At 45.8% G+C, this 27,510-nt stretch overlaps 1 protein-coding gene and 1 pseudogene across 1 annotated transcript in view; one reads left to right on the forward strand and one right to left on the reverse strand.

Moving 5' to 3' along the window:
• Window positions 1–1,396: 1,396 nt before the first annotated feature.
• Window positions 1,397–27,510, reverse strand: part of LOC126540371 (ATP-binding cassette sub-family F member 2) — a 44,120-nt gene continuing 18,006 nt past the window's right edge. The window contains exons 7-14 of the mRNA XM_050187171.3: window positions 19,645–19,747; window positions 19,447–19,542; window positions 17,900–18,019; window positions 11,623–11,712; window positions 10,274–10,384; window positions 8,785–8,847; window positions 7,386–7,514; window positions 1,397–1,801 (exon numbers count right to left, since the gene is read on the reverse strand). Coding sequence (XP_050043128.1) covers window positions 1,472–1,801; window positions 7,386–7,514; window positions 8,785–8,847; window positions 10,274–10,384; window positions 11,623–11,712; window positions 17,900–18,019; window positions 19,447–19,542; window positions 19,645–19,747 — 1,042 coding nt within the window. The 3' untranslated portion in view covers window positions 1,397–1,471. The remainder of the gene's footprint in view (window positions 1,802–7,385; window positions 7,515–8,784; window positions 8,848–10,273; window positions 10,385–11,622; window positions 11,713–17,899; window positions 18,020–19,446; window positions 19,543–19,644; window positions 19,748–27,510) is intronic.
• On the forward strand, window positions 4,308–7,379 carry LOC140216186 (tigger transposable element-derived protein 6-like; annotated as a pseudogene).

Below are 27,510 nucleotides of genomic sequence, written 5' to 3' on the forward strand. Positions count from 1 at the left end.
ATCGCGTTACGTACGATTTCCCGTCGCAACGTTTGCGATCGGGAACACACACACACACAAAAAAACCCCGATAATGCCACGATATTTTTTACCGTTTCGTATGAAAACACGGTTTTTCGGCACCAACGTTCTGTACATCGCAAACTGCGATCGTACGATACGCTTTTCGGTAGCTCTAAACCCCGAAAACAAAGGAAAAATGCGCGAGGCGCGCGCGATCGAGAACACTGCCCACCGCGGCAGCTTCACCGCAATACTCGCCCGCCCGTCTCGCGTGAAAACGCCGGCGCGCACCGTTTCCTATTCCGGCACCAGCAAATCCCATCCAGGGTCGTCGCACGCCGCATTCACTGCTATCGCCGCCAACTCTATTGCGATAAGCATCTTCGCCTATCTGCTTCGCAGCACGTGGTGCCGTTGAAAGCGTACTGCACGCTTTTAATAGGTGATAAGCCAAACGTGCCGCCGCTCCCCGCTGCAGGCGGCGCGATGCGAGCGCCACGCTTCGCTTCGGCGGCATCCGGAGTCGCCCACCAGCTCAATTCTTTTAACGTCGCCGTCTTTAAACACTGCGCCACAGGAAAACAAAACGTGTCTCGAGCTGTCGAAGCCCCACCAGCTCGACGCGCCTCGTTCGTAACGTTTTGCATTACGCATATGCCAAATACACTTGCCTGTCGAACTCTCTAGTTACTTTGGTTCTTACGTTTTCGCAGTTAGTATGTTTCTTTGACTTTTACCTATACGTATGAACGAGGTTCTACTGTAAATCTATTGCCACTGTGATCAAGCAGGGCGAACACGAAATCGCAATTAAAGGAGACAGCACTTATTGGGAAATGGTATACGCAAGATATGCCGTTTTCTTCCCCCTTCTAAGTATTAACTGCACAGGTATGAATCCTAATTGCGAGCCAGTGCTGTGTGCCATTATTTGTCTTGTCCTTGTGTGTGCGGCACTTAGATTCTCGAAAAATGTGGATCATGCCACGTTAACTTGCCCTATTAAGTGGCATTTTTTATTCATGAAAGTAGCTCATTGGGCTAGTTGGTACATAGTTATGCTAGGAGAATGCCAGCAAACTAAGAAAAAGTAAAAAATTGAGGCAAAGTAACAGGAAGGTGACTTGAGACATGAAATTCTTGTGTTCTAACACAGAAATCTATAAAGTGAACAAGATACACCGATGTTACATTCACTAATGAAGGTCAACTTATAATTCAGTTTTCGTTTTGTCTTCTGTTGAATGAATTGTTGCATTTTTAATATATTACGGGCTTGTGCCAGCATGTTCTGTAGCCTTGGGCAGCAGCTGAGCAACAGTGTGGCAAACAAACCTCACAACAGAACCCTTGCGAAGCGTGCATACCCAATTTCATGCAACTGGACAGCCAGGACAAGTGAGTGTTTTGTTTTATTATCTCTGTTGAGAAAATGGCAGCACTCTAGTAAGAGCCCCCCTCCCCTTGGTCACTTGGGCTTGTTGTTCTGTGCGTCGGCCATAACTCTCTTGCGCAGGTGCTCCTTGTAGGCAAGGATGTCTCCTTTCCACTTAGTGACGGTCTGGTTCTGGCACACCCAGATCTCCTCGGCCACGCGGCTGATGAGCCGGAAGTCGTGGCTCACCAAGACCATGCCACCGTCGAACTCTGCGATGGCCTCGGCTAGTGCGTCGATGGTCTCCATGTCCAAGTGGTTGGTCGGTTCGTCCAGGAGCAGCAGGTGGGGCACTTGCCATGCCAGCCAGGCAAACACAACACGGCAGCGCTGGCCATCAGACAGTTGCCGAATCGGGCAGATCTGTGACATGAAAGGAGAGGGGGGTGAAACTACGTCTCTACCCAACATTTGACACACACACACACACACACAAAAAAAGGAAAAAAAAAAAGAAAAGAGCATACAATACGCACATGCAGAGGCGTGGCTTTAAGCAAGCCTTTAATGGGAAGTACAATAGACTCCTATTGTACTTCCCCTTGTAATATCTCCTATTGTAAAAGTTTATGGGATGTGGGTTTTGTGAAAAAGTTAACTTCTGAACAGCCTGTTGGCATCCACTAGTACATGGTGGAAATATCAATACCAGGCTGCATTCACAGAGTGTAAATACTCGGCCTTTTCTCAGATCCCATGCTGCGTGAACTTTTGACACTTATGGTGCATGTTAGCCATACATGTACACATTATGACAAAGTAAAACATGAAACAAAACAAAAACACACTCGACATGCCCAAACTTGACCAAGTAATCGACTATATGGGCAAGTCGTTCAATATGCCTCTTGGTCACTAGGAGATTCCCCCATGTTGAATGAGAGCATGTGCAATCAGAGTTCTGCAGTTCTGCAAACATGCATTTTATTTTTATGTCTTGTATGACATCCTTGGAATCAGCTACCGACATCCACAGTGTCCCTCCTTTCTCATTTGTTTGCTCCCAGAGCCATCTCTTCACACTTAAAGGGACACTAAAGAGAAAAATGATTTCCCTCTGCATCAGTAAATTACCTTTCTACGACGCCAAAAACACCACTCTCACCACGATAAGACGCTTGGTAATCCAGAAAAAGTGCAAGAACGAAGGACGGGTGGCGACGCCTCCTTGAAGTTCCCGCACCTGGCCACTGTGACGTCACGGATTCTGATGGCATCTTCTAGGGCCTACTTACTTATACAGCGGTACAGACTGACTACATTGTGTTCTAAAGGAACTAAATCGTAAGCATGGCAAGTTTCGGGAACCTTTACTCAGCCAGCGCGGCCCAAATGCGAAAACATACTTTGGAATCCCTGACATCACACTGACGCACCAGCGTCAGGGTTTCGGCGCGAAATTCAAATATTGATACTTCGACCTTCCTTTTCTCATCTAATAATCAAACTTATTTTGAGATTACTGCTTGCAGAGTTCTCAAACAATGCTTTCTTAGTCTAAACTGATTTATTGTTTCGCTTTAGTGTCCCTTTAAGCGATAGAGCCAGCTTTGTGTTACTCATACACGTTTCAGAGAGAAAAAAAAGAGAAAGAAGAAGAAAACCCATCCTGATTACAATTACTTCGTTCAAAAATGTTATTGATTACAGTGACTAATTACTGCCCCATAAAAGTAACAAAGCAATTATTGAAATGTAGTCGATTACGTTCACATTAATTTCCTGCCAAACTTCAACATTGCACAAATACGGTAAGTAGAATGAGCTTGGCTCTTTCAGTGCATCCTCTGCAGTCATTTACACGTTTATGTTCACTAACAATTGCTTTTCAAAAATTTAATTGGTCATTGCCCTTAGTTTTCTTGCGAGGAAATCTGTGGCGACACTGAAAAATCGTTTGACATATGCGTGGGAGTGAAGGGCGGTGTTGCTACATATGGACACCTAGCCCAAGTGATTGTAGTTACTAAATGCCCCGATGGTTGCTTCTGGACGCTCCATAAAGACCAGAGCTTCAATGTTGCCAAGTCTCTGAGAAAGTGCTCCTGGTAGGGCCAATGAAAAGGTGAAAAAATTGTCCATAGGTCTTTGCTGGCATCAACATTCGAAGTGGGCATAACTATGGAGCTACAGCAGCCCCGGTTCACTTTGTTGCCCAACATCTGGTGCAGCGTGAATATGACGAAACAAATACTGAGCGGCTGCATTTGCCCCACTGAAAATGTGCATCCACGAGGTTGCTGCGTGGCATGACCACGTGCGTTTCGCTGTAGCTTCTGCAATATTCAAGTGTTCAAAGCTGCATTGCCTGTTATAGAGTGTCTCATAAGTAAAGCAACTGGTTACATGTAAACAGGTTACTGAAGAAAGTACAGTCGAGCCCACTTATAACAGCCCCACTTAAGACGAACGCTCGCTTATCACGAACAAGTCCGGCGTGACCGTCAAAATATACGTTTAGGCTATGGCGCTCGGTCTCAGCTACAACGAACGCCCGCGAGCCTAGCCGATCGGCTACAGCGAACCACTTTCCACGTGGCGAGATCCGCCGACCCTGTGCTGTGCACGCTCCGAGAATTGGCTTTCCCGCGGCGTCTCGCCGGAAGCACGGAGGAGCGGCGATGCGGCGAGGGGATCGCCGCGATAAAGAGAGAGAGAGAAAAAAGAAATGCCGGCCCAGCACGCATCAGCAACGTGAACACACAAGTCGAAAGTGCCAGCTCATTCGTCACGGGACCCCACTCGCCATCGTCGACGTCAGGGCAGCGGCGAAGTTTTCCACCAATTGACAATGTAGCACGCGATCACGTGCTTTCGTACCCCCACTTCTCTCCCCCCCCCCCCCCCCCCTAACGCCGCGCCTCACACGACTGCGGGACTGTCTTTTTCTTACTTGTGGTTGTGCTAGCGTTGTCGGCATTGTTTCCTACTGGTGTGGTCCCGTGCCTATCCGAGATGGCAGATTCGCCGGCGTCTACTTCGACAGTGAAGCGAAAAGCTTTGGACTTGGCCACGAAACTGTTGATCTTGAAAGACCTTTCCCAAGGCGCGAAAAACCACGAACTGGTGAAAAAGTATGGTTTGTCGAAATCGACAATATCCACGATACTAAAAGAGAAGGACAAAATCTACAAGAGTGCCGCCACGGACTCCGCGACGAGGAAGCGCCTACGGAAAGCCACATATGCAGACGTTGAAGACGCGCTTCTAAAGTGGTTCCTTGATACTCGAGCACGCAATGTTCCCATCCGCGGGCCGCTGATGTTGTCCAAAGCAAAGGACTTAGCGTTCCTCCTGGACTTCCCAGATTTTTCTCCTGGCAATGGCTGGCTCCATCGCTTCAAGCTCCGCCACGGAATTATTTTCAAGACCATCAACGGCGAATCGGCATCGGTCAGCGACGAAGACATCAACACGTGGATGTCTAAAAACTTGGCCTGTGTATCAAGTTATGCTGAAAGGGATGTGTATAACGCCGATGAAACGGCGCTATTCTATCAAATGCTGCCTGGCAAAACGCACGCTATGAAGGGTGACAAATGTGCTGGCGGCAAGCACAGCAAAGTTCGCATAACTGTGCTTTTGTGCACCAACATGGATGGAAGCGATCGATGCTTGCCATTTGTCATCGGTAAATCAAAGAGGCCATGTTGCTTCCGCACATATATACCAGTGCGTTACAGGCATAACTCGAAGTTGTGGATGACACGCGAGTTGTTCGCGGAATGGCTTATTGACTTTGACAGCAGCATGGCGAAGAAAGGGCGCAAAGTTCTTCTGATTCTCGACAACTGTACCGCCCACCATGTCCAAGCTGTCTTAACGGCAGTTGAGTTGCTTTTTCTGCCGCCAAATGTAACTTCAAAAGCGCAACCGCTGGACATGGGTGTAATACGGTCGTTTAAAGCGGCCTACAGGCGCCGTGTTGTGCAGCGGATGCTGATTGCAGTTGATCGCCCCGCTGCCAATGTGCCTCTGTAGGTCTCGCTGTACTCGGTGATAGAAATGATCAAAGCGGCGTGGATGGAAGTGACACCCGAATGCGTCCGGAATTGTTTTCGCAAAGCCGGCTTCGCTGACGCACCTGAAGCAGGCATTGAAGACACTGAACAAAGCCAGCCTGACGACGACTTGTGGCGACGCGTTGTTGACGCTAACCTGGCCGGCTGCGATCTTGATTGGCAAGATTTTGTTGATGTGGACGACGCTGCTGAAGTTGCAGAGTCATTTTGCGACGAGACCGCCGTCCGGGAAGTGCGGGCATCAAGCGACGCCGAAGCATCGGACGATGACAACGATCCGTTGGAGCCAGCACCCGTAAGCGCGACTACAGCAGTGAGCCATATTGAGGCACTTAGAAATCTTGTGCATTTTAAGGCCTTGGGTGACGAACACATCGCAGCTTTGAACAAGCTTGAAACCGCCGTCATTGGGTGTGCTCTGACGAGGCAGACAACGATCGCCGATTTATTTTCTCAATAAATTTTTGTTTTGATTGATGTCAATTTTTGTGTGTGGCCCACATACCACGAACTTCTGGATAGAACGAACGAATTTCGCGTGACGCTCGGGTTCGTTATAAGCGGGCCCAACTGTACTTGAATTACAATACTACCATAAAATGTAATTAATTAAATGTAGGGGTGTGCAAAAATGTGAAAATTCAGAGTACCATTCAATATCATATGTTTAATATTTGTATTAGTTTCGAAACAAATATTCAGAACAAATTAAATATATTGATCGCTGTGCGCTAGCATAAGCAGTTCTTGGCGTTTGTTTCTATCTAGTCAAAGAATACATGTAAAATTTTTGTGCTTAATTTTGTAATTTAGTGCTGCTGATGAAATTTAGCCTGTAAAGTGCGCTCAGCCATTGGACTGCTAAGCTGTGTGAGCAAGTCAGCCTGTCGGTACCAAGGGGTGCCGGCTAGGGGTCAGCGAGGGTGCATTTAGAACGGAATGAAAGGAGATAGGGGTGACTGTGCAGAAGAACACAACTGCAATAAGAATGCTCTTCCTGAGAGCACAGGTCCCATGCGTCGATCCTCAGCAGTGATGCCCCAATTCTGAGTTTATTGCTTGACAGCAATGCGAAGAGTCCCAGCTGCCACAGGGTCAAATGCCTCAGAGTTTATGGGAATGTGATGCTAGATAACACGGCACAGTTTGGCGATAACAGACAGCTAGTAGAAATGACTCAATTTCCCTGGTCAAGATGAGTCAAATGTACAATCTTTTTGTATTCATTACGTACAAGTTTGGTGTTAATAAATGATGTATTCATTCATTCATATAGAAGGCCCTGTTAGGCTTCTCGTAGCATTTACCCTCAATCCTCTGCTTGAAGAGCTCTTCTCATCTTGATACTGGTAGCATGGAATGCGAGGAAAAAAAGGGTGTGCCCCTACTACATTATCTAGTAGTAAGCCATGTGCGTCACATAATCAACTTGGCATTTACTTGTAACTGCTATAACAAAATGACAGAGTGAAAAAAAAAACATGCAGCCAAAGATCCAAGTTAGACAAGTTCACAAAAAGACGGAGGCTTGAAGAGATAGACAGTGGTCGAACAAGGAATTCCTTAGCCTGGAGCCAACTATTTGACAAGTCTTCATCAGAGTCCTGACAAAGACAGGTTCCCTTGTTGAAGCATGAGCTCTAGTCTAAGGCATCCCTTGTTCAAATACTGATGAGCATAGACAAATAACAATGTGGCCTTAATAAACGAGAGATACTGCTCTCCCATTCCATAAACTCTTGCTTCATGTACTTGTGTTCTGTAAACTACTATTTCACTATTATTGTAGTAGTGAAATTATCTTTATCCTTTATTAGCATTTATTTGTATTGCCACTATTTTTTAACAACAGCACAGGTCCATTACTGCCCACCCGTCTCTCCCTTCCTCCGACACACTTCACAGAACTATTCAGCCTCACCCACCTGCTGCCTTCCAGTGAGGCCATAGCGGCCGATGATCTTGCGCATATCTTCTTTCTCCTTAACCTCCGGAAAGCTGGACATCATGTACTCCAGAGCAGACATGTTCAGGTTCAGTTGCTCTGACAGGTGCTGCACAGGCATAGCGAATAATGTCTCACACACACATGTACAAGTCTGGTACAGAAAGCACTAGGGTTGCTAGAAAATCAACAACCAGGTAAATGTGAACCACAAGTTTATTGACAATACCATAGTAACTTGTTACTGCAGTCACATGGCGTGGCGGGAGCACTCCCATTCGCCAACACAGATTTGAATCACTGGCGTGCTTGTTTTGAGCATATTTTGGAGGCAGTGAGCTATGCACTCCAGTGTTCGAATGCTGACATTTCAATATCTGCCTGGTTATCTAGAGTTTTGTTGCTGCATCCTAGCTGCTGCCCGGTGGTGATAAGAACACAATTAAAACAAGATAAGGAATCAATTTCCTCTTCTATGTGGCAGCAAAGCTGCTGTGTATAGTGCAATCTGATGGGTTCAAAGGTAGAAAACGCTCGAATTGTCATCAGGTGCCAAAAACGATGGAAGGAGTGGAATATGGAGATAAGACTACCTACAGGCGTAAATTCTGTTTACCTTGCTGACAGGGCAAGATTGGGTCACATGTACCGTATCTACTTGCGTAATGATTGCACTTTTTTGTAGATAAAAAAGAAACTGCCGCAAATTCAGGGGTGCGATCATTAAGCGCGTTAAATTTCCTGCGAAAAGAAAATTTTTTTCTCATTCTGCATTTGCTGTGGGATGGCAACAGGTCAACAAACAGGCCAATCCGCTGTAACAGTGCGGGACACCAATACAAGAATGGCGACCAGCGGAGCAAGCCGAACGCTTTTTTTTTTCTTTTTGTGAGTATGTTACGTGCATTGAAACAGTTTCTTCCGTATCAGTAATGAATGTAATGAAGTCGTATTTGATCGGTAACGCATTTTTTAAAAACGAAATAACCACTTCATGCAATACAGATACAGCTTACAGACTTAAGGATACATCAACTCTCACATTATTTGTGCTGCCCACATGTCACGCACCATATTTTGATTGGGAGTGCGAGCAGTGTGGCATGGCTGCTGACAACACAATTATGTCACTCTGCTCATTCAGTTACAAGTAGGTCCAGACCTACAGCGCTTTCCACATAATAATTGCGTCACATTTTGCTGCATAATAGTAGGAGACTTAATCTTACACCAAAATGCATGACACATATCTGTGTCTCTCAATGTGATTCACTATTTTTTGGTCACAAATGCGAGCAGTGGGAGAAGCCTTTCTATAGTGCTGCCTGCTATACATGAAACGGGTCCCAGTGCACAGACAAAAAATAAATCCATCTTACCTGATGGTATCGAGCAATCTTCAGGTGCGAATGTGTCCGGATCAAGCCATCGTTAGGCACAAGCTGTGTGGAAGAAAAAGCAGCATCAAAACCAATGCTCTTTCTAGATTTCAGAAGAACACCAGGGAGCCCCCTTGCACTGCACAATCATCGCAATAAGCTCATGCCAGAATGGTCGAGACGAAAGTGCAGCAGGAAACACCACTACACGACCAGTGTGGCTAGAAAGTCCTGTCGAGCAAATGTTTTGCAAAACTTCGTAAGTGCACTTTTCCAAAAGCGAAGGCAGGACATTATGTAGAAGTAGAACACAGCACACAGAAGAAAAATGAGCACATACATAAAGATGTTTAAAACCAGCCGAAGTGTCTCTGCAGTCTATTCATATTGAAATTGTAAAGTTATGGTGGAAAACTGCAAACCCCGTGCACTACATGCACCATACAAGAACATATTGCTCATATTGCAGTCGTCGACCGATTTTCCTCACCTCGCGGAGACCGAAAGATAGTCCGAAAAATCGAACAGCCTGAAAAACTCGTTTAGCGAGAAAAATAAAATACATTATGCTTAGAGTGGCATTTTGTTAGCCAAAGAAGAGCGGGCATGACCGAGACTGGATGATGTCGCATGCTCTCTATAGAAAGCTTGCATGCCCCAACCTTGGAGGTTATAGAGTGGGCCACTGGAAGTCAAGCCTGGCTAAGCTAGTGGGAAATACATGGCAGCGCCCAAAAGAATTGGGTAGCGTGGCTCGGAACGGGCAATTCAGTCTGGAAAATCAAACTTTGACGCCTAAATTTGTCAGAAAAATCGTTCACGAAAATGCATTAGCTCTAGGGAACCCTGACGGTGCATTTATGAAGTCCAGAACATCCATCAAGTCCAAAGTTTCACAGTCCGAAAAATCCGCCGGCAACTGCATAAGCATCAATGATGTTCTTTCACATCTGTGTGAACTATGCTTGCTTGATCAAATTAGGTCATGAGTATTACGTGTCACTTGTGCTGTAGCTAGCATTATGCCCTTCGTGTGTCCAATGGGAGTCATGAATTTTGTAAATTGTGACCATAGCCGACTGATCTGTTTGCCATTCAAACTGACAAACACCAATTACACTGCCAGCACTGACACTTAGCATGCGGGCACACCACTTTCCATCTGATTTTCATTTGCCGCGTCTCTGCCATACGTGCCAGTCCCCTTGAGAATACGAACGGCAGGCTGTCTTCTGCTATTGGCATGCAGACAGCTTGTGTCTTGCGTACAGCGGAGGCGAGGAGTGCTGGAGGTGACAGTGGCTTGTAAAATGGTGACTGGCGTCAATATAGAAAGACTTGCCGACTAATTATGAAATGTGGGTAGCACAACAGACCAGGGTGGCAAAAGAAAACACCAAAAGCATTTTCATCATCACTGCGTACCGTGCTATCCTCATTTCACAGTGAAAACCTACGAACTTAAATGAATGTCAAGCTTGTGACTCACCTCGCCACAAAGGAGCTTGAGCAGGGTTGATTTGCCGGCTCCATTGGGTCCTACCAGGGCCACTCTCGTGTCCAGGTCAATGCCAAACTCGAGATCCTTGTAAATCCAGGGCTGCACAAACACCACCGGTACTAAATCATGCACAGCCTATCTGGACCAGGCAACCCTAGACAAAGTTGCAAAGCAGTGCAGGTGCTTGATGTGCCTGATGCACTTAATTTTGTGCCTGTTACGAGTGGCCTGATGTGGTGAACAATTTGTGTCATGCCGCCAAAACAACGGTGAAAGCCCAGACATTTTAAATGGCAAAAAGATGTTAACGCTTGTGCGCGCATTCTCGCCTCCTTACCCACGGCGGACACGGTACCCCGACGTCTGCGTAGGCTCCAAAATGTTGCCTCCTTTCAGGGAGCGGGACGGTTAAGGGGGGATGTGGGTTCTAAAATGTTTTTCTTTATTTTTGGTTCAATCTGAAATCAACTTCACTGTTTCTATCAGTTTTTCATGCTGATTTCATATCTATAATTAGTTTTTTGACAGCTACTCTGGTTCAGAAAGTATTGAAGTCTGAAAATAAACTTAATGGGTACTTCTCATGGGGCCTTTTGGCAATTTCGCATTGCTAAATGCAGAAAGTAAGTGCATGACGCTGATGCGAAAGACTTGCTCTATGGGGTGATGCTATTTTTATTTGTTTGAAAGCATTCTAATTGAAGAAGCAGACCAACATTTACTGTGAATATTTTTTATTTTCACTAATTATTAGTTTTTATTGTAATTTGCAAGATGATGCTTGAGTGACAGAGATAGCATCACCCCCTACACCATTTCAACATGAATACACTGATACCAAACTAATTATTGTCTCTCAACAACATCATAGAGCAAAGCCCTGTAAGACCAAGTGTGGTGTGTAAAAACATCAAAATGAGAAAAACTCATTTGATGTTTAGACAGATGTCTAGACAGGGAGTACCATCGTGGCACACAGTGGTGTATTGGTCTTGTCCTCATGTTACCCCGTGGGTATTGTGCGTAGTGTAGAGCAGAAACATAAACATTGTGTACGAAATGCTTTGCACTGACTGCAAGCATTTGTTTCAATGAGCTTTCGTCCCTCCCACACCAACAGAAATGTACACAGGCACTGCAGACAACTGCTTCACCTCACCTGGAACTTTCAGTCCGCTTACGCCACGACTTTCTCAAAACAAGAACACAACAATCAAGCCAAACACTATGTAAAGAGGCTGTGTCAGTGCATACTTGCCATGGCGTACAAGCAGTAATACAGGTTCATTTGATCAGTCGGAACACCTCAAGAGAATGGAATGTCAAAAGATGCTCACCCCGTCGTCACTGTACCGGAAGGACACATTCTGCACCATGATCACCGGTGGTGGAATCGGGCCACACGAAGGAAAGTAAAACTGCACCGTCTGCAGTGAACAAGACAAGCACAGGTGAGTTGTTTAGAAAGCTCTTTTCCAAATGCATTTTTTTTTCAACCATGATAAAGGAAAACCACAACGTAAGAGAGTCAAACTCTACCGAGTAAAGTTCCTCTTATCCTTAACTCTCCTCGCTCGCAAAATCTACAGCCCACTGAATCACAGAAAAAGCACTGTGCCAGGGTGTCTACCAAGTTGACATTACGAAATTCCCCGAGTTTTCCAGGTTTCCCTGAGTGCCTTTGCAAAATTCCCTGAGTGACACAGAACTTTGTTTTATGTAAAGATGGGCTGATACCATGTCACCCGATGCTTCTCTAGTAAGCATGTTAAAAGACAAACGACTTAATCCAGCTTGAATAGTAAGGAGCAGCAACTATTTTATTTAAAGAAAAAACAGAAGAGCGGGGTTAGAAAAATGCACAACGAATAAAATACCATATACCCTCATGTAATGGCCGCAGGTTTTTTAACGAGATTTGGGGCGAAAATCGGGATATGTGGTGGTGCCGTGAAGCTGTCCAAATTATCGGGCATGCCCGGAAAATTGTGCATCTGGAAAGTCGGTTGTTGACTGTACACTGGCAACTCCTCCAGCCAACGACAGAGCGTAAAAGACAATTCGTTAAGATTCTTCTCTGTTACTAGAGCCAGCATTAGCGCCACTTTCGTTCCCGTTCAGTAAAGTTAAAGCTAACTTTCCCTGACAGAAACACGAATTCTCTGAATTTTCCCCGAGTATTTCCAGACTATTCGAAATCCCTGAGAATTCCATTTTTCCGGTTGGTAGACAACCTGCATGCACATGCTTTCAAGACTTTTCGTGCCAAGATTTGACTCATGCAGGGTTTGTACTGTAACATTCGCGGTGCTGGTCGCATTCTACGTTGTAATCTGCAGATAAGATTGCCCCGCTTGCCGCAATATCTTCCTCTCTTTTGCCACTCCCTGATTGGCTGCTTAGCGCTCAAAAAGCGCGTCGCCGAACGAGTAAACGTCATTGTCTTCCTGCCGCTGCGTGGGTCGTCTGTTTCTTGGGCCGGTCGTCCTGCTGCCCTTGGCGTCTAGCCGTCGAATACGTAACAGTACAGCACATTAGACTCAAAATTCAAGGACAACGCAAGGATTTCAAAGATGCTGAAGGCCTAAATTCACGGAGGGGGAAACAAATCTAATTTGTACACACAGACTGAAGAAATGATTAGCCAAATTAAGATATTTGTTGTACTAAAAAACCAATGGCTGAAACTTGCTGTCTGCCAGGCATATCGAGAGCCTAGGACTTGGAAATGAAGCAATGATGGCTGCGGTGTGAACGAACTAAAAAAAAAAGGGCACAGCTTGGTCGTTTGATCTGGCCAGCTCCCAAGGGCAAAGGTGATTTAAACAAGCTTGTCTTTGGTTACCGTGGGAATGCCACATTACAATCATTTAGAGAGACTCCTAATGAAAATATCTAGCATTGTTTCCTGAGAGACAGTGTTCATGACATAGCCCCTTTGCAGAGTTTGTTACTTTGAATGTTTGAGTGTACCCCCTAACCTTGCTTTTCAAGGAATTCAAGAGGCACGAAGGACGGCAAAGAGTAGAGTTTTAAGCGCACTTGAGTCTGTTTTTATAAATTCAAAAGTTTTCAAGGATTTCAGCGACGTAGGAACCCCGTCAATGTAGGTTCTGGCAGCGCTGGCTGATGAAGTTTATTTGCAGCTGCACAACAGGCAACTATAGTGAACCTGACTACATGACTTGTAGAACGGGGCTAGAAACCAGCGCCTTGCATATCAAATGGCATGATTGACTGCTATGGTGCTTTCTAGGCTTCCAAGATTGTCACACGACACCCCTACTGAAAATAAGTTTTTTGCCAGGGAACTTTGCAAGATAAAAACAGCCACTCTGATAGTGAGTGATGTTTCTAGCAGAAACTTCCCCTCCATCCGATTCCCCAAGCTAAAAGACTTTGGGGAACGTGGCAATGAATATTTCTTTATTTAAGGAAATGAATTGATGACATTTGGCATGCAGGTATGATCTGTTATGCTGATATCATAATTGAAATCAGTTTTTTGCTATCATAGTTTTCAAGCAACAACACTTGACAGCTTCTTATGGTCATCCCCAAGTTAATTAATTACACATAAGTTCACCAAGATTTGCACATTAGCATGTCCAGAAAGGCCCATTCTGTGCAATAAAGATATCGGGGTCTTTAAAATGCCAAAATGAGCATAAAAAGTTTAACTTTCCTATGCTCATTGTCTTACTAACGACTTGCAAAAAACCCATTATATTTTTTTTATGAAGTGCAGATAAAAGAAGGACAGCTTTAGTGCACTCAATGTTTCAGGCTCTAAGTGCAAAAGACAATGATTTTGTATTCATTCGTAGTGAAATCGCATTGGGATGACTGAAAGCAACTGCACAAAAAATGAAAGCTGAGAAAACAGAGCTCAAAGTTTAATTTGTTGTACACATTTAAATCTTCACTTTGAGCACCTAAAACTCGCCTGGGGCATTGTCCTTTGCCTGTCAGAATGCATTTTCTCTACAATTTGATGTTTTATGCTTCTTTGCAGCAGTTTCATGCCCCTTAGTTGCCTTTTTGATGTGTTGTGCAGAGGTAGATGACAGCACATTCAAAGTGCGAAAACTTCTGCTCTCGCTGATGTCATGTTGCCGTCATGACCGCACGGGGATGTGCTTTCCCGGTCACCTACATGCGCCGGTCGTTCCTCGTCGACAAGGTCGGCGGCATCCGCTTCTGCGAGTAGTTTTTCTCCCTCTGTTCTACGCCTTCTGTGGTCTTCCATACGTGTGAGCCGTTTCATAACTTACTCCCTTTGGGGCTTGTCACAGAACATGTGTGTTCCACGGTCGTTAATCACATTGATTGGAACGCGTCAGGCTCGTCAGCAATCCAAATCTACAACAGTCAATAAGAGCACAATGCCGTCTTTGCCTTTTTTTTTCGCTCGCGTTTGCTGGTTTATTTTCAGTAGACAAATACATCGCTGCGGCTAACTTGAGCTCTGCATCAACGAATAGCCAAGCGATCCGCGGTGTGACGGCACCTTCCAAAGCCCGATTTCCTTCCGTAATTTTTGATAACAGCAGCCTAGGAAAGTGCCGTTTTCTCCACTTCTACTGTGTATTTTGTTACAATATTTCAAAACAATAAACAAAGGTCCATGGAGCGGAACAAAAAAAAATCTGAAAATAGCAAATTTTGACAATTTGACCACTTCAATTGCCGCATCCCCCCTTAAAGACAATGACTACCATCCTCGTAATAATATCAACAGCCCGATCCAAACAACTTCTGTGCAATGAACTTTGTATCAAGTGGACTCGACTGCACTGTCTATCGCCTCCAGTACGACGACCCACAGCAAAGCCAGCAGTCGATTTTTGAAAAAAAAAAAGTCGATTTTTGAAAAACCATATTCTTGGGTTGTATGTCTCGTAAACTACCTGTTCTGTAATTATCAGCACCTAATTCAACCGTAAGGTACCAAAAATAACGCTACTTTTGAGGCCACCGCGGCCCAAAAAACACGTGCAAATGCCGAAATGAAGTCAAACTTCGCGCGCGCGCCATTCCCGACCCATGCGGCCTGCCTGCGCCATCTTGGTGTCATTTTTACCGTGGATTCTTTGTCTCTATTTTGCCGCCTTGCAAAATGGCATCGTCGGCGTGGTTGAGGCGCTATTGGCGTTTTCCCGCGATGTGATGCGGAGCGCTGATTGGCCGGAGCAGCGCGTTCAAGTCTCGCGGGGTAAAGCGCGCCTGCCATTGGCTGCTGCGCGGGCGGCGGCGGCTGCTCCCTTTGATGCCGCGCTCGCGTCGTTGTTGCCCCTTGCTCCGTCCGCCTCAACATGAGCTTGCGCGCTGCTCATCACTTTGCGCTATCTTTTAGATTATTTGCTCAGCTTTTTTCTTTTCGCTAGTTCCTCGCTGCACGCGATGCCGGCAAAGCCCAAGACAGTGCAGATGTTCGGTGCACGGGAGCGCGATATGCGTCTTGTACGAGCATCGAACTTCCGATCTTCCGCAGCGAGTGCCGACTGCGTAGACGCTTTTCAGCGGCGGAACTTTGCTTTCGGCTGTCGCCAGTCGAAAATCCGACACCCTGAGTGTGCCTGGAGCCGCGAGAGCTAATTAGAAGCTCCGCAGGAGCTTTCTAATAAAAAAACGCATGTGTTCAACTTTAAGGCCTGTTTTCTCGGAATGGATTTTTTCGCTAGCAGTGGTGCTGGGGAAGGCGATATCTCAAGAGCCGCTCTTCAGATTTGTATGCCGTTTTTTTTATTCTGTTCCTGAAAGACTTTGCCAGGGGGTAACAGGCTTCTTTTTTTGAAAGCTGGTGCGGTTAATTAATAATAAGCAATTATTTTTGATGAATGTGGTCATTATTGGCTACATCAAATTCAAAGTCGTCTTAAAATTTTTGGGGGGTGAAATTAAAGAAAAGGGCTCTTTAGCCCCCTGGGATATCTATCAAGGGATCATCACAGTGAATTTCAGCTTCCTACGATGTCCTGGCATTTCTCCAGGCTCTTCCTCAGGCATACATGAATCACCTAGTTAGACCTCAATAACTCTGGAACTAATAAACATATTTTCATGAAACTTTGCAGTTCCTCATAGTTCGGTGGTGTGAACGTACCCTGGAAGTTTCATCTGGATATCTTAAAAAATAAGAAAGTTCGGTCTCCAGGGTAGCCTCCCCCCTTAAATACCGTCCATGCACATTACAATGGATCTGCATACAACATACTTTCGGATATAACAGACCATTCTTCTCACTTAGTTTTGTCTGCCTATAGTATTAATGCAACGAATTCAGCTTTAACGGACCTGGCTATAATGGACTATTAGCTACAAGCTATTAGTCCATTATAGTTACAAAGCTATTAGCTTCGAAGCCACTGCATATAGCATTTTCGTGAAGTTTTGATATTGTTTTGGTAATGCTTTATTTCTCATCGAATCAATTTACAGAGAAAAGAAGAGAGGATGCTATTCGCGGTGTCTAAACAGCAAAGCGCTTGATGCAGTCGAGCCATCTCGCGTGCGGTGTAGCAGCGGCCACATGTGGGCTCAGACCCAAACTTGGCTTGCACCGGAGCTCTAGTTCACCTAAGAGGTTTGAGGCTGGTCATCGCTTGTTGCAAAAGATTATATTAAGACATCAGTTTACTGACCATCGTTCTCTGTGAAAGTCTTGTCGATGCTTGCGCCAATGGCGAGGTACTCGGACCAAACAGCTAACTGGCTCCCTCGCCGTGGTGCCGGCCGTTAATCTTGCTGTTGTGAGGGTGTGTATATGCCCAAGTGCAACGAAACTGCCATTTGTCGGCTACCAACATTTAGTAACATACCATGGCACTAATTTTGGACAGAACAGACGTTGAATATAACAAACTAGGAATGTACGAATACCAAAATTTTCCAATATGAACGAATACTGAATAATGATATGCACGTGCATTTATTAGCAAGATGGGTTAATTTGTTATAATGGAACACTGAAATCGCATTATCAATGTTAAAAAACTAGGCAAGTAAGCCCTTCTACTAAAAGATTGTGTATTTGGCTCTGTTAATTTGGAAAATTTAGTAAATCCCACTAGCTGTCCTTGCCAGCCTGTGCCTTATTATACTGCATCAAATGCCCATAAAGCCAAAGGCAATTCATACAGTGCCAGTTGTTGCTCATGAAACTTGCTGTCAAGCAATGAGCTCAGAATTGAGAGCGGCGCTGCAAAAAAAGCACTCTCGCTGTCCGCAAACCTGTGCCCCTTGCCACTGAGAGGCGGGACTTGCCGCAAAGGTTACACGTTTAGTGGCCAAGTGCTTTACAGGCAAAATTTTGTTAGCAGCACAAAATCGTCGCGAAACTCAGCAGAAAATCGCCCCAACATTTTAAGATTAGATAGAAACAAATGCTAAGAACCGTGTTTGCTCCCGCACAGCCAGTAATATATTCTATTTGATTCGAATATCTATTCCTCGAATCGAATGCGAATATTAATATAATATCCAAACTTTTCAAATATTCGCACACCTCTATAACAAACCTTTCTCACTGGATTATTGCGGTCTATTTTTAATGAGTGCCGAAAGCACAACTAACGTTCCCTCTGTGGCAAATGCGGTGGAGAGGTGACGTACCTTGTCTGCGATGACCTTTTCAGTCAGGCCAGCTGCAACCATTTTGCCAAGTGTTTTCTCCTTGCTCTGGGCTTGCCTGGCCAGCTTGGCGCTACCGTGGCCAAACCGGGCTATGTAGTTCTGCAAACAGGTGCAAGGATAAGCGAAGGCTCACAGCCCTCTGCATGTGACTTAGCATTTAACAGAAAACTTGAGCCTCTGTAGGATTTGCAATGAGAACATTTTTTTCCACAGAGGGAATAGTGCAACAATGTTTGATTCCTAAACAAATGTGAAACAAAAAGGATGGCTAGCATGCAGTTATTAATGCTTTGTACAACATTTCGAAAAGCTGTGACTGAAATGCTAATAGCTGTGGTTAGAACACAAACACACACACAGTTGAACCTGGATATATTGAACCAGCGCCTCCTTTAAAAAGATGCCTGCCGTGTGCGCCGAAAACCTGCTGCCCTTACCTTTCCCCTTTTCCTCCTTTCCACTCGAGGCGGTAGCTAGCGATTGTTGCGGTGGTCGCTTGCAACACAAGTGCGCATGCGCACATCACCGCATGGCAGCGTGGCCGGCGCTACCGCCGCGACACTACACCGCCCCAGTCCCCTTGGCGGAGATAGGGACGTAAGTGGCGCCATCTCTTGACAACTGACCGCAACTCAAGGCACAACGGCTACAATGGGTAAGCGAGCGACGCCGCAGGCATCTTTCTAGAGGAGGCGTTGATTGAACCTACATTTAATGGATTATTTTGTATAATGAACAGCAGTAAAATTACCTTGAAAATTTGAGTATAAAATTTTTATTTTATGCATCGAATTACCTATACAAAGGAATCTCGATAAATGGGAATCGCGTAAATGGAACTGCCTCTTAAATGGAACACCATCCTCATGGTTGGTCGGTTTTGTATTCATGAAATTGCACTAAGCTTTGTTTCTCAATAAATGGAACTCTGATACACAGAACCAATTGCCCTAGTCCCTTGAGGTTCCATTTAAAGAGAGTCGACTGTATATCGAACTTTTTTTGTGATCCCCTTCAGATTCAACATACCTTGGTTCAACTGTATATATATCTTCCGAAGAACTCTAGTGCACCATGTTGAACATGGGTTACATATTAACTGGCAAAATTTCCTCTTTCGTCTAATTTAGATACATTGGGCACCAAAGGCGAGTGGTTTAACCGTATGCTTGTCACCAGCTTACAAGAAAATTGGCAGCAATTTGTGGGCTACAATGAAAAGCCCCCATAAAGTACAGTTCAAATGACAAGACAACCTACATGCTACACTATGTTACATTTTCACCTTTGTGTCTAGGTATGCACGTGGTAATTAAGAGAACTAGAAGAGATGGCTTCTTTGTTCAAGAACATGAAGATGTTTTGTGCAACTGCTGTATTTCAACAATGTTGTTCAGGTTCATAACATACCAGTTGGCAGCAAGAAGGAACTTGAAATAGTATCATGCATTTCCTGGCTCTCAAAGGATATTGTGTTCATTAGAAAATAACACTAAGTACAAAAATAAATAAACATAACCACTTACTTTCATGTGTGCGATCTGGCTCTGTTCCCAGTTGTAGCGCTTCATTTGATTCTCTAGAAGTTCAATGCGTGTCTTCACAAAGGCATCGTAGTTACCCTAAACACCGAAAAAAAAAAAAAAAAAAAAAGCATAGAGCACGTCATACACCGTGCAGAGGTACTCAACAGAGGAGTTGCTTGTACTAGGAGACAGACTTACACCATAGTACTTGAGCTTTTGGTTGTCTAGATGAATGATGTTTGTACACACACCGTTAAGGAAGTCTTGAGAGTGGGATATGATCACCAGGATTCGTTTGTACCTGTGCAACAAAATGCCACCATCAGTTAACAATACTATAACCTGACAGGTAAGGCACATACCCTATTTTTCAGCGTATAAGCTGCACCTACAAAAAATCCGAGGACACCTAAGCACTTCTTACGAGTTGTGAATGGGAAAGCATTAATGTTCAATTGAATGCCACTGAGCGGTCCTTCCGAGTTACGAAATCTTCGCGGGACAGCGAGCGTGTTGAGATGCTTGGCACATTTTGATTACCGAGGTGCAGTTAGAACGCAGGTGAGAGTGTGCGCGGACAAGAGGCTTCCGAGCCGTTGTGGCGCTGCCCTCTCCCCTCAAGCAATACCGCGGCAGCAGATGTTTCCTTTCGCCCGTTCTGCTCCGTTGAGGCTCAAGTCGGCAAAGCGCAAGCCAGAGTAATGACCGCGAGGCGTGCTCGTGACGTGTCGTCGCAGCCAATGGGAAGTTTCGCTGCTACAGACGCCACCGGCTTTTATACTTAAGGGGGGAAGTGGGTCTTAAAAATGTTTTTCTTATTTTTGGGTGAATCTTTAATAAACTTCACTGCCTGGGGTAATTTTTCATGCCGATTTCAGATCTGTAATTAGATTTTTGATAGCTGTAGCAGTTCAAAAAATATTGAGGTCTGAAGTCAAATTAATTTCAAACTCGTTACGGGGCTTTTTGATGATTCCGTCTTGCTAAACCAAAAACTAAATGCATGACACCATTGCTAAAGAACTACTGTAGGGGGTGATGCTATTTTTATTCATTTGGAAACATTTTGCAGACAAGAAAACAATCTTGCATTTATTATGAAAATTCTTTTTCTAATTAGCAGCAATTACTATACCTGAATGTAATTTTCATGACGGTGCAAGAGTAATAAAAATAGCATCACCCCCCAGATCATTTCAACACGAATAAAATGATACCACCCTTGCCATTTTTGGCCAAAAACAACCCAGAAAAAACACCCGTAAGGCGGAGTACAGTGTGCAAAAACATCGAACTGAAATAAACGCATTTGAAGTTTCAAACAAATGTAGCTTTTGCTGAAGTGAATCTACAGCAATACAAATGGCACCATTTTGAAGCTCTATGTTTTGTAAGAATGGCCATACTAAATGTGTGACTGCACACTCAAAATAATAGCACACTGGCCACTGAACTAGCACAAGAAACTTTATTAGGCACCATGCTCTACAAAGAGCATGGTGCCTGGGTTTCAAACCGAAGTGTAGAACTCTGTGTGGGCATGAATATAGTTCCAGTGTTGTACATGCAGGCTGCCTGATTAATAGCAGTCTCCATTACAATCAGTGAGGCATTTCTCATTTGGTAGAATTGACCATGTTACTGAATGAAGGCTCCGAGTGTAAGTAGCCTTCCAAGTCATGTTCACCTGACAGTGGCAGTGGAACTTACGATCAGAGAGCCAGTGATAGATATGCAGCTGCTAGGTGCTTTCCAGAATTTTACTTTTGGATGATGCCTCGATCACTTCTGCAGCCAGGTGTGTGCCAGCCCAAGGGGCCTAATGAACAGAGCTCATGATGAGGTTCTCTTTATGAAGGGGTGGTATGATAGATATTGTTACGAGCTATCGTGACAATATGATAATAGAGTGAACGCGCAATGTGCTTGGTTGCGAGTCCGAAGTGCGGATGTGCGAAATGCATAGCCGCAGATACAAGGAGCCGACGTGCGATGTGCTTAGTCGCGCATTTCAAGGTGCCGACGAGCGAAATGCCTAGTCGCGGGCTCGAGAAGTCGACCCTCGATGCGCTTATTCGCGCAGTGTGAGGTGCCGACGCGCGAAATGCCTAGTCGCGGGCTCGAGGAGTCGACACTCGACGCGCTCATTCGAGCAGTCCTACGTGCCGACGCGCCAAATTCCTAGCCGCGGGCTCAAGGAGTCGACACTCGATGTGCTTATTCGCGCAGTCGGAGGCGCCGATGCACAAAATGATTAGATGACGGTCTGAGAAGTCCGCGCGCGATGTGCACGATCGCCGAGTCGAAGACTCCCTATGCGCAAAATGTTAAGCCGCGTTTCTGAGGATTGCGTGCGCGATATGAATGTGTCACGAATTCGAAACACCGACTGCTGAAAGGCTTAGCTGCATGTCCGAGGATTCCGAGCGCGAATCTTGGTCGCGAAGTCCGCATCGCCGACGCTCGTAATGCTTAGCCGAGAGCCTGAAACATCCACAAGCGTAGGGATCGGCCACGCTACTGCGATGTCCGCGTAGCGCCCGTTTTGACACGTCGAGTTCACGGCGAATGGAGACGTCAAACTCGCGAGGTGCAAAGAGCTGAGCAGACGAAGCCAGCGCCGGACCAATGGCGAACCGCGCTGGAGTCACGTGGCGGGCGCGGCCAATCGCAGACTCCCGCACGACCCTCAATCATTTGCTTCTTGTGCGCTTGTTTCTGTATGGAGGAGATCGCTGAAGCGGCAGATTTGAAGACGGAGAAATGCGCTTTCCAACGAGACCAAGATGGCGGCGCTCGGTCGCGCCGTTCCGGAGATATTGTGGCGTGAAAAACGCTGTTCTTTCTTGACTTCCGCGAGATTTTTCGCCACCTTGGCTGATAAAACTAATTTTTTGAGCACTTCTAAGTGGTTTACAGTGATGATATTTGGGTATCAGATAGAAAAAGGGTTATAGAAACTGAAAATGTTATTTTCAAAAAATAGAATTTTTGGCCATTTTTCGCGATGTAAAACCCGCGTCCCCCCTTAATGGGCCATTTGACGCTTTTGCAATAAAAAAAGAGAAAAACCATGCACCTACATGTGCAAATAAATGCAACCAAGAACACTCAAATCTTTGCTAAAAAAGACCATTTGTGGAAGCACGACTTTGACACATATTCAGTCAGTGGCTCTGTTCCCCACCTCTTCCGTAATGCTGATGATCTTCAGCTTCTGCTGTGCTGTAAGGACTGCCATCGACTGCAGCTCACCGTGATCAGAGTTCTCGTTTGCTGGCGCTGTGTGCCCTATTCTCTAACTGCTACTAACAGTGCCAAAATGCAAGATAGCTACCCCAAAAGACGAGGAGAATGGGCAATCCTGAAGCGGAGTTGGGGTTCCCGAGGAGATAACAAAACTTTGCCTGTTGGAGAACATTGCCTTGACATGCGGCTCCATGGCAGCACATGCCATGCCAAGGTGAAATTCGCATATTATTAGTAACCAGACGTAAAACCGTTAATTATACACATTTTTGGTACGCTTTGTATGTGCACAAATATGGCATGCAGTTCATCCCAGATATATCAAACTAGGAAACAATGAATTACTGTCTATATTGAACAGTTGCAATAGATCCTTTGAAACACCATGCAAAAATACAGCACTGAACTATCACTTCTGTTCACCACTACATCTGGTAAATTGAACACTGTGCCCCAGCAAGTGCGCTTCTAATGAGACTGCAATCACTTCTGGTGTCATCAGAGATATTCACACTAATGAAATGGCACTTTTTGGAAGATGCTATCAAACAAGGCATTGAATCTGAAGGGCAGTACTACATTCCACGGAGGAACAATGAGCAAGATGTGGGTCTGAAAATGTGGATGGTTTGTGCAACAGGGGCCTTATTTGCACTCCATAATGACAGATTTGTAAGCTTCATGGCAACACAGCCGTGTATTGCGGTGAAGCATACTCATAAGATACAGAACTGTCGTGCAGTGGAGCATGCTATACCTGCGGATGTTCGTTATTGAAAGGAGGACACCCAAGCTGCTTCAAAAATGAAAAAGGCCTCCCATTTCGACACAAGCATGGCACTCAATCTTTTCACTGAGTGGTTCTGGACATGGCATGCTGGATTAGCGATGTCTGCGCTGTTGGATTTGTCTTGCGTAGAGTTTCCGCTAATGGCAGGCTAAGGTTCTGTGAGCAGCCAAAACTGCCCGGCAGCCAGGCAGTTTGGATTTAACAAAACCACCGCACACCACACCCGCACTTGGCAGAAATACCATATCAGCAGTTGTGCGCAAGACTCATCGCTGTGTGATTTCGCGGGCCCACTGCCTGCTCTGAACGCGTCGCATTCGTACTCGCAAGGACACATCTGTGGCAATGGACTTGGGTGTATTGCCTTCTACAGTAGAATCTCGGTGATACGAACCTGGCTGATACGAATTTCGGTGATACGAATTCGTTGAATTCCCCCGCCCAAAAGCATTGTGTGCAATGGGCCAAAATTCGGATGTTCCGAACACTTTTCCGCGTTGCGCCGAGTGATACGAACTTCGGTACCGCAACTGTCGAGCCACCACCAGCGCAAAAAAGAAAAGAAGAAGAAGACCGGCGCAGCGTGCGCCCGTGCCGGTTTGGGATTCTGCGTCAGCAGGGAGGCTAACGAGGCAAGGGAAGCTTTTTCTCTCTCTCTCTCGTTTTTGGGGGCGGTCTCTTCGCCTTTTTCTTTTTACTTTGTTGTTGCCCGAGGCTAGCGCCGCTGCTTATTGGTCCGTTCGCCCTGCGAACCAGCCAACCCAACCGGTCGAGCGCGATTTGTCCTCTCCACATTTCTCGCGGCCCTGCGCGCCCGTTCCGCCGGTCTTTCCGCTACAGCCAGCGAGCAGATCTTCACGCTAGCAGCAGCTCCCGCTTCTTTGTTTCCTCGTGCGTGACGACTACGGAAGTGCAGTGTGTTGTTTGCGTGTGTCGTTGAGCATTGATCGCGTCAGCCCGAAAGGTACTGCAATCAGCAAGATGTCGCGAAAGCGGAAGGCGCTGTCCTTGAAGGACAAACTGGATATTTTGAAGAAGGTGGACGAAGAGCCCAAGAAAAGGCGCATTGACATGGCCAAGGAATTAGGCCTGCCAATTTCTACGCTGTCTACCATCGTCGGTCAGCGTGACCAAATTATGCAGAATGTGCAGCACTTTGGCGTAAACTCCAAAGAAGCGAAGACTGCTCACCACGTAAAGTTAGAGGAAGTTCTGCTAACATGGTTTAAAGAGGTCACCGCGGCTGGCGTCAACGCTGACGGAAAAGTTCTGCGTGAGAAGGCTGCGGACCTCGCACTCACGCTTGGAATTGAAAATTTTCAGGCCTCGGGTGGTTGGATTCACCGATTTAAGGCACGGCATGATCTCTCCTACAAAACCGTTTGCGGCGAAGGGAAAAAGGTTGACGCCTCCGTCGTTGAAGATTGGATGGCAACCACGCTGCAGTCTTTCATCGCGGGATATGACGCTCGCGATGTTTTTAACATTGATGAGGCAGGGCTTTTTTACAACCTTCAGCCCGAAAAGAGTCCCTGCTTCAAGGGCGAAGCCTGCCAGGGAGGACAGAAAAGTAAGCAGCGTGCGACTGTTTTGTTTTGCTGCAACGCTGACGGGTCAGAAAAAATGAAACTGACCGTCATTGGAAAATGCCAAAAGCCCCGATGCTTCAAGGCAGCCGGTCGTTTGCCCTGCATATATAGAGCCAATAAAGAGGCGTGGATGACGTCGGCTCTGTTCATGGAGTTCGTGACATACTTGGACAATAGGATGTCATGCAAGAACAGAAAGATTGTTTTGCTGCGGGACCAGTGTGCGGCGCATCCAAAGCACATGACGTTACAGAGCATCAAAGTGGTATTCCTGCCCTCGAACGCCACTAGTCATTTGCAGCCACTGGATGCTGGCATTATAAGTAACGTGAAGCACCACTTCAAAGGTTTGTTGGTGCGCCGCCTCCTTGCGAAGATTGACCATAAGGACCCAAATATGCAGATCAGTCTTTTGTACGCCATGCATTTTATTGCAGTGGCCTGGGAGCGCGTCTCCCCTGCAACCATCGCGAATTGTTTCGCAAAGTGTGGGATTTTTAAATCCGCAGTGGCTACCACCTCGCAAGTGCCAGATCCATTTCCGGTTGATGTCTGGAACCAGCTTGGCGCTGACTGCAGTGCCAACGATTTCGTCACCGCGGACGACGATCTCATCACCTGTGGTCTGCGCACAGTGGAAGACATCGTGGAGGATGTATCGTCGCAGCCTCAAATTTCGACCAGTGACGATGAAGAAGACGAGTGCCAAAATGGTGAAGAGCAAGCACCGTCGGCAGCCGAAACCATGCACGCTCTCGATATTCTGCGGCGTGCTGTGACGTCCGAGACTGTGCGTGAGAACACCACAGCCCAGTTCTTCAGCTTCCAAAATTCTCTGCTGGCCGACCTCGTGGAGAAGAAGACGCAGAAGGACATACGCGACTTCTTTGCTCGTAAATAAATGTTTTTTTTTTTGTGCGTGTCTCATGGTTTCGGGACAGATTTTGCTCGTGTTTTGGTGATACGAAATTTCGGGTGATACGAATATTTTCGCCTCCCCTTGAGATTCGTATCACCGAGATTCTACTGTAGTTCAATATATCTGCAATCGACTATAGTGCAATGCACAGAACAGTGGCTCAACCTCCCAATTTCTTAGGGCCTGTTTGTCTGTGTATCTAGTTGCAGAGCCATGCGAGTTTTTGCTTTGATGTGCTAGTTATGTCAGCACTTCTCGGTAAATATTCCAAACAAAAACTAGCCTACATGACAGTATATCGGATTGCGCAATCCCAACACCCCTAAATTGGTACAATAGCCTCCTATTGAACAGATCATAACTTCTTTTAGGGCGGATCATAGTTTTCGCTTTGGTGAGCCTACAGTAGCGAGAAAAATGCCCCCGTCTAATGGATTCAGCTAATACTAACACACCAACTGCCAGAACAGACAAAGCTTGCAGAAAAGTTGTTAGGTGAGCCACACACAAGATAAACTTCAAGCAAGTAATGTTGGCGTGCATGAGCTGACCTACCTCTCAACGAAAAATAATTACAGCAAACGATCGATTATTCGGACACGCTTGATTATTTTTACAGCACTGCGGCACTGCCACTAGCCCTATAAATTTAACGCACAATTTCGGACCCTTTACAACAGGTCGTGTGATAATTACGACTCCAGCTGCACGATCCCGTGCCATGTATTAATATGGCCACCGAGTCAAGCAAAATCAGCACTATTTTTGTTTTGTAATGTGTCGCCAATGTGGTCGTCGGCCATGTAGGCAACTAGATACAGACAATTGGCTTGACACGGAGAAGAACGCTCGGAGAGGAACTGATAAGAAACAGCGTATGATGCAGGTGACTGAGTATAATAACTCTGTGGCTAGCACATATGCGGGACTTTTTCGCTGATACACCGGAATGGTACAAGTAAGGGAAACAGACACTAGTACTGGTTCTTAACAGTCTAAGTTGTGTGTCACTTCCCACGAGTGGTAATGCCATTTTTTTCTGTTTCAGTATGAAAAACATCCATGTTTGCAAACATTTTGCAATGCACTCAATCGCATTTTAAGCGTAAGATTTTCCACATAGGCTACTCTGCAGACACATCTCTGAATGCTGTCAATGTTCTGTAGCATTTCCGCAACTTAGGCACAGGCAACAACAAGGCATATGGGCCATGCTGAAGTAATGCCTCCTTGATGGGACATCCAACGATAGCTTGCGGCAGACTGCAACATTGTCGTTGACGTCAACAATACTCGGTGAAGGTCCCTGCACTGAAACCTTCAAATTCCCTATTGTCATCGGCTGCAAAAGTGCAAGCAGAGGAGGCACAGTCGCACCTAGAGCCACAGTGCTTGAAAAAATTTGCAATGGTGGTCTGGGAGACTGCGCTCCAGTAATTGGCGATATAGTGTGTGGTGCCCAGCAAGGAAACTTGCTTGGAATCATTGCGCTCCATAATCACCAGTAGACGTTTCAC

Source organism: Dermacentor andersoni, chromosome 2 (assembly GCF_023375885.2).
Source record: "Dermacentor andersoni chromosome 2, qqDerAnde1_hic_scaffold, whole genome shotgun sequence".
Lineage (NCBI taxonomy): Eukaryota > Metazoa > Arthropoda > Arachnida > Ixodida > Ixodidae > Dermacentor > Dermacentor andersoni.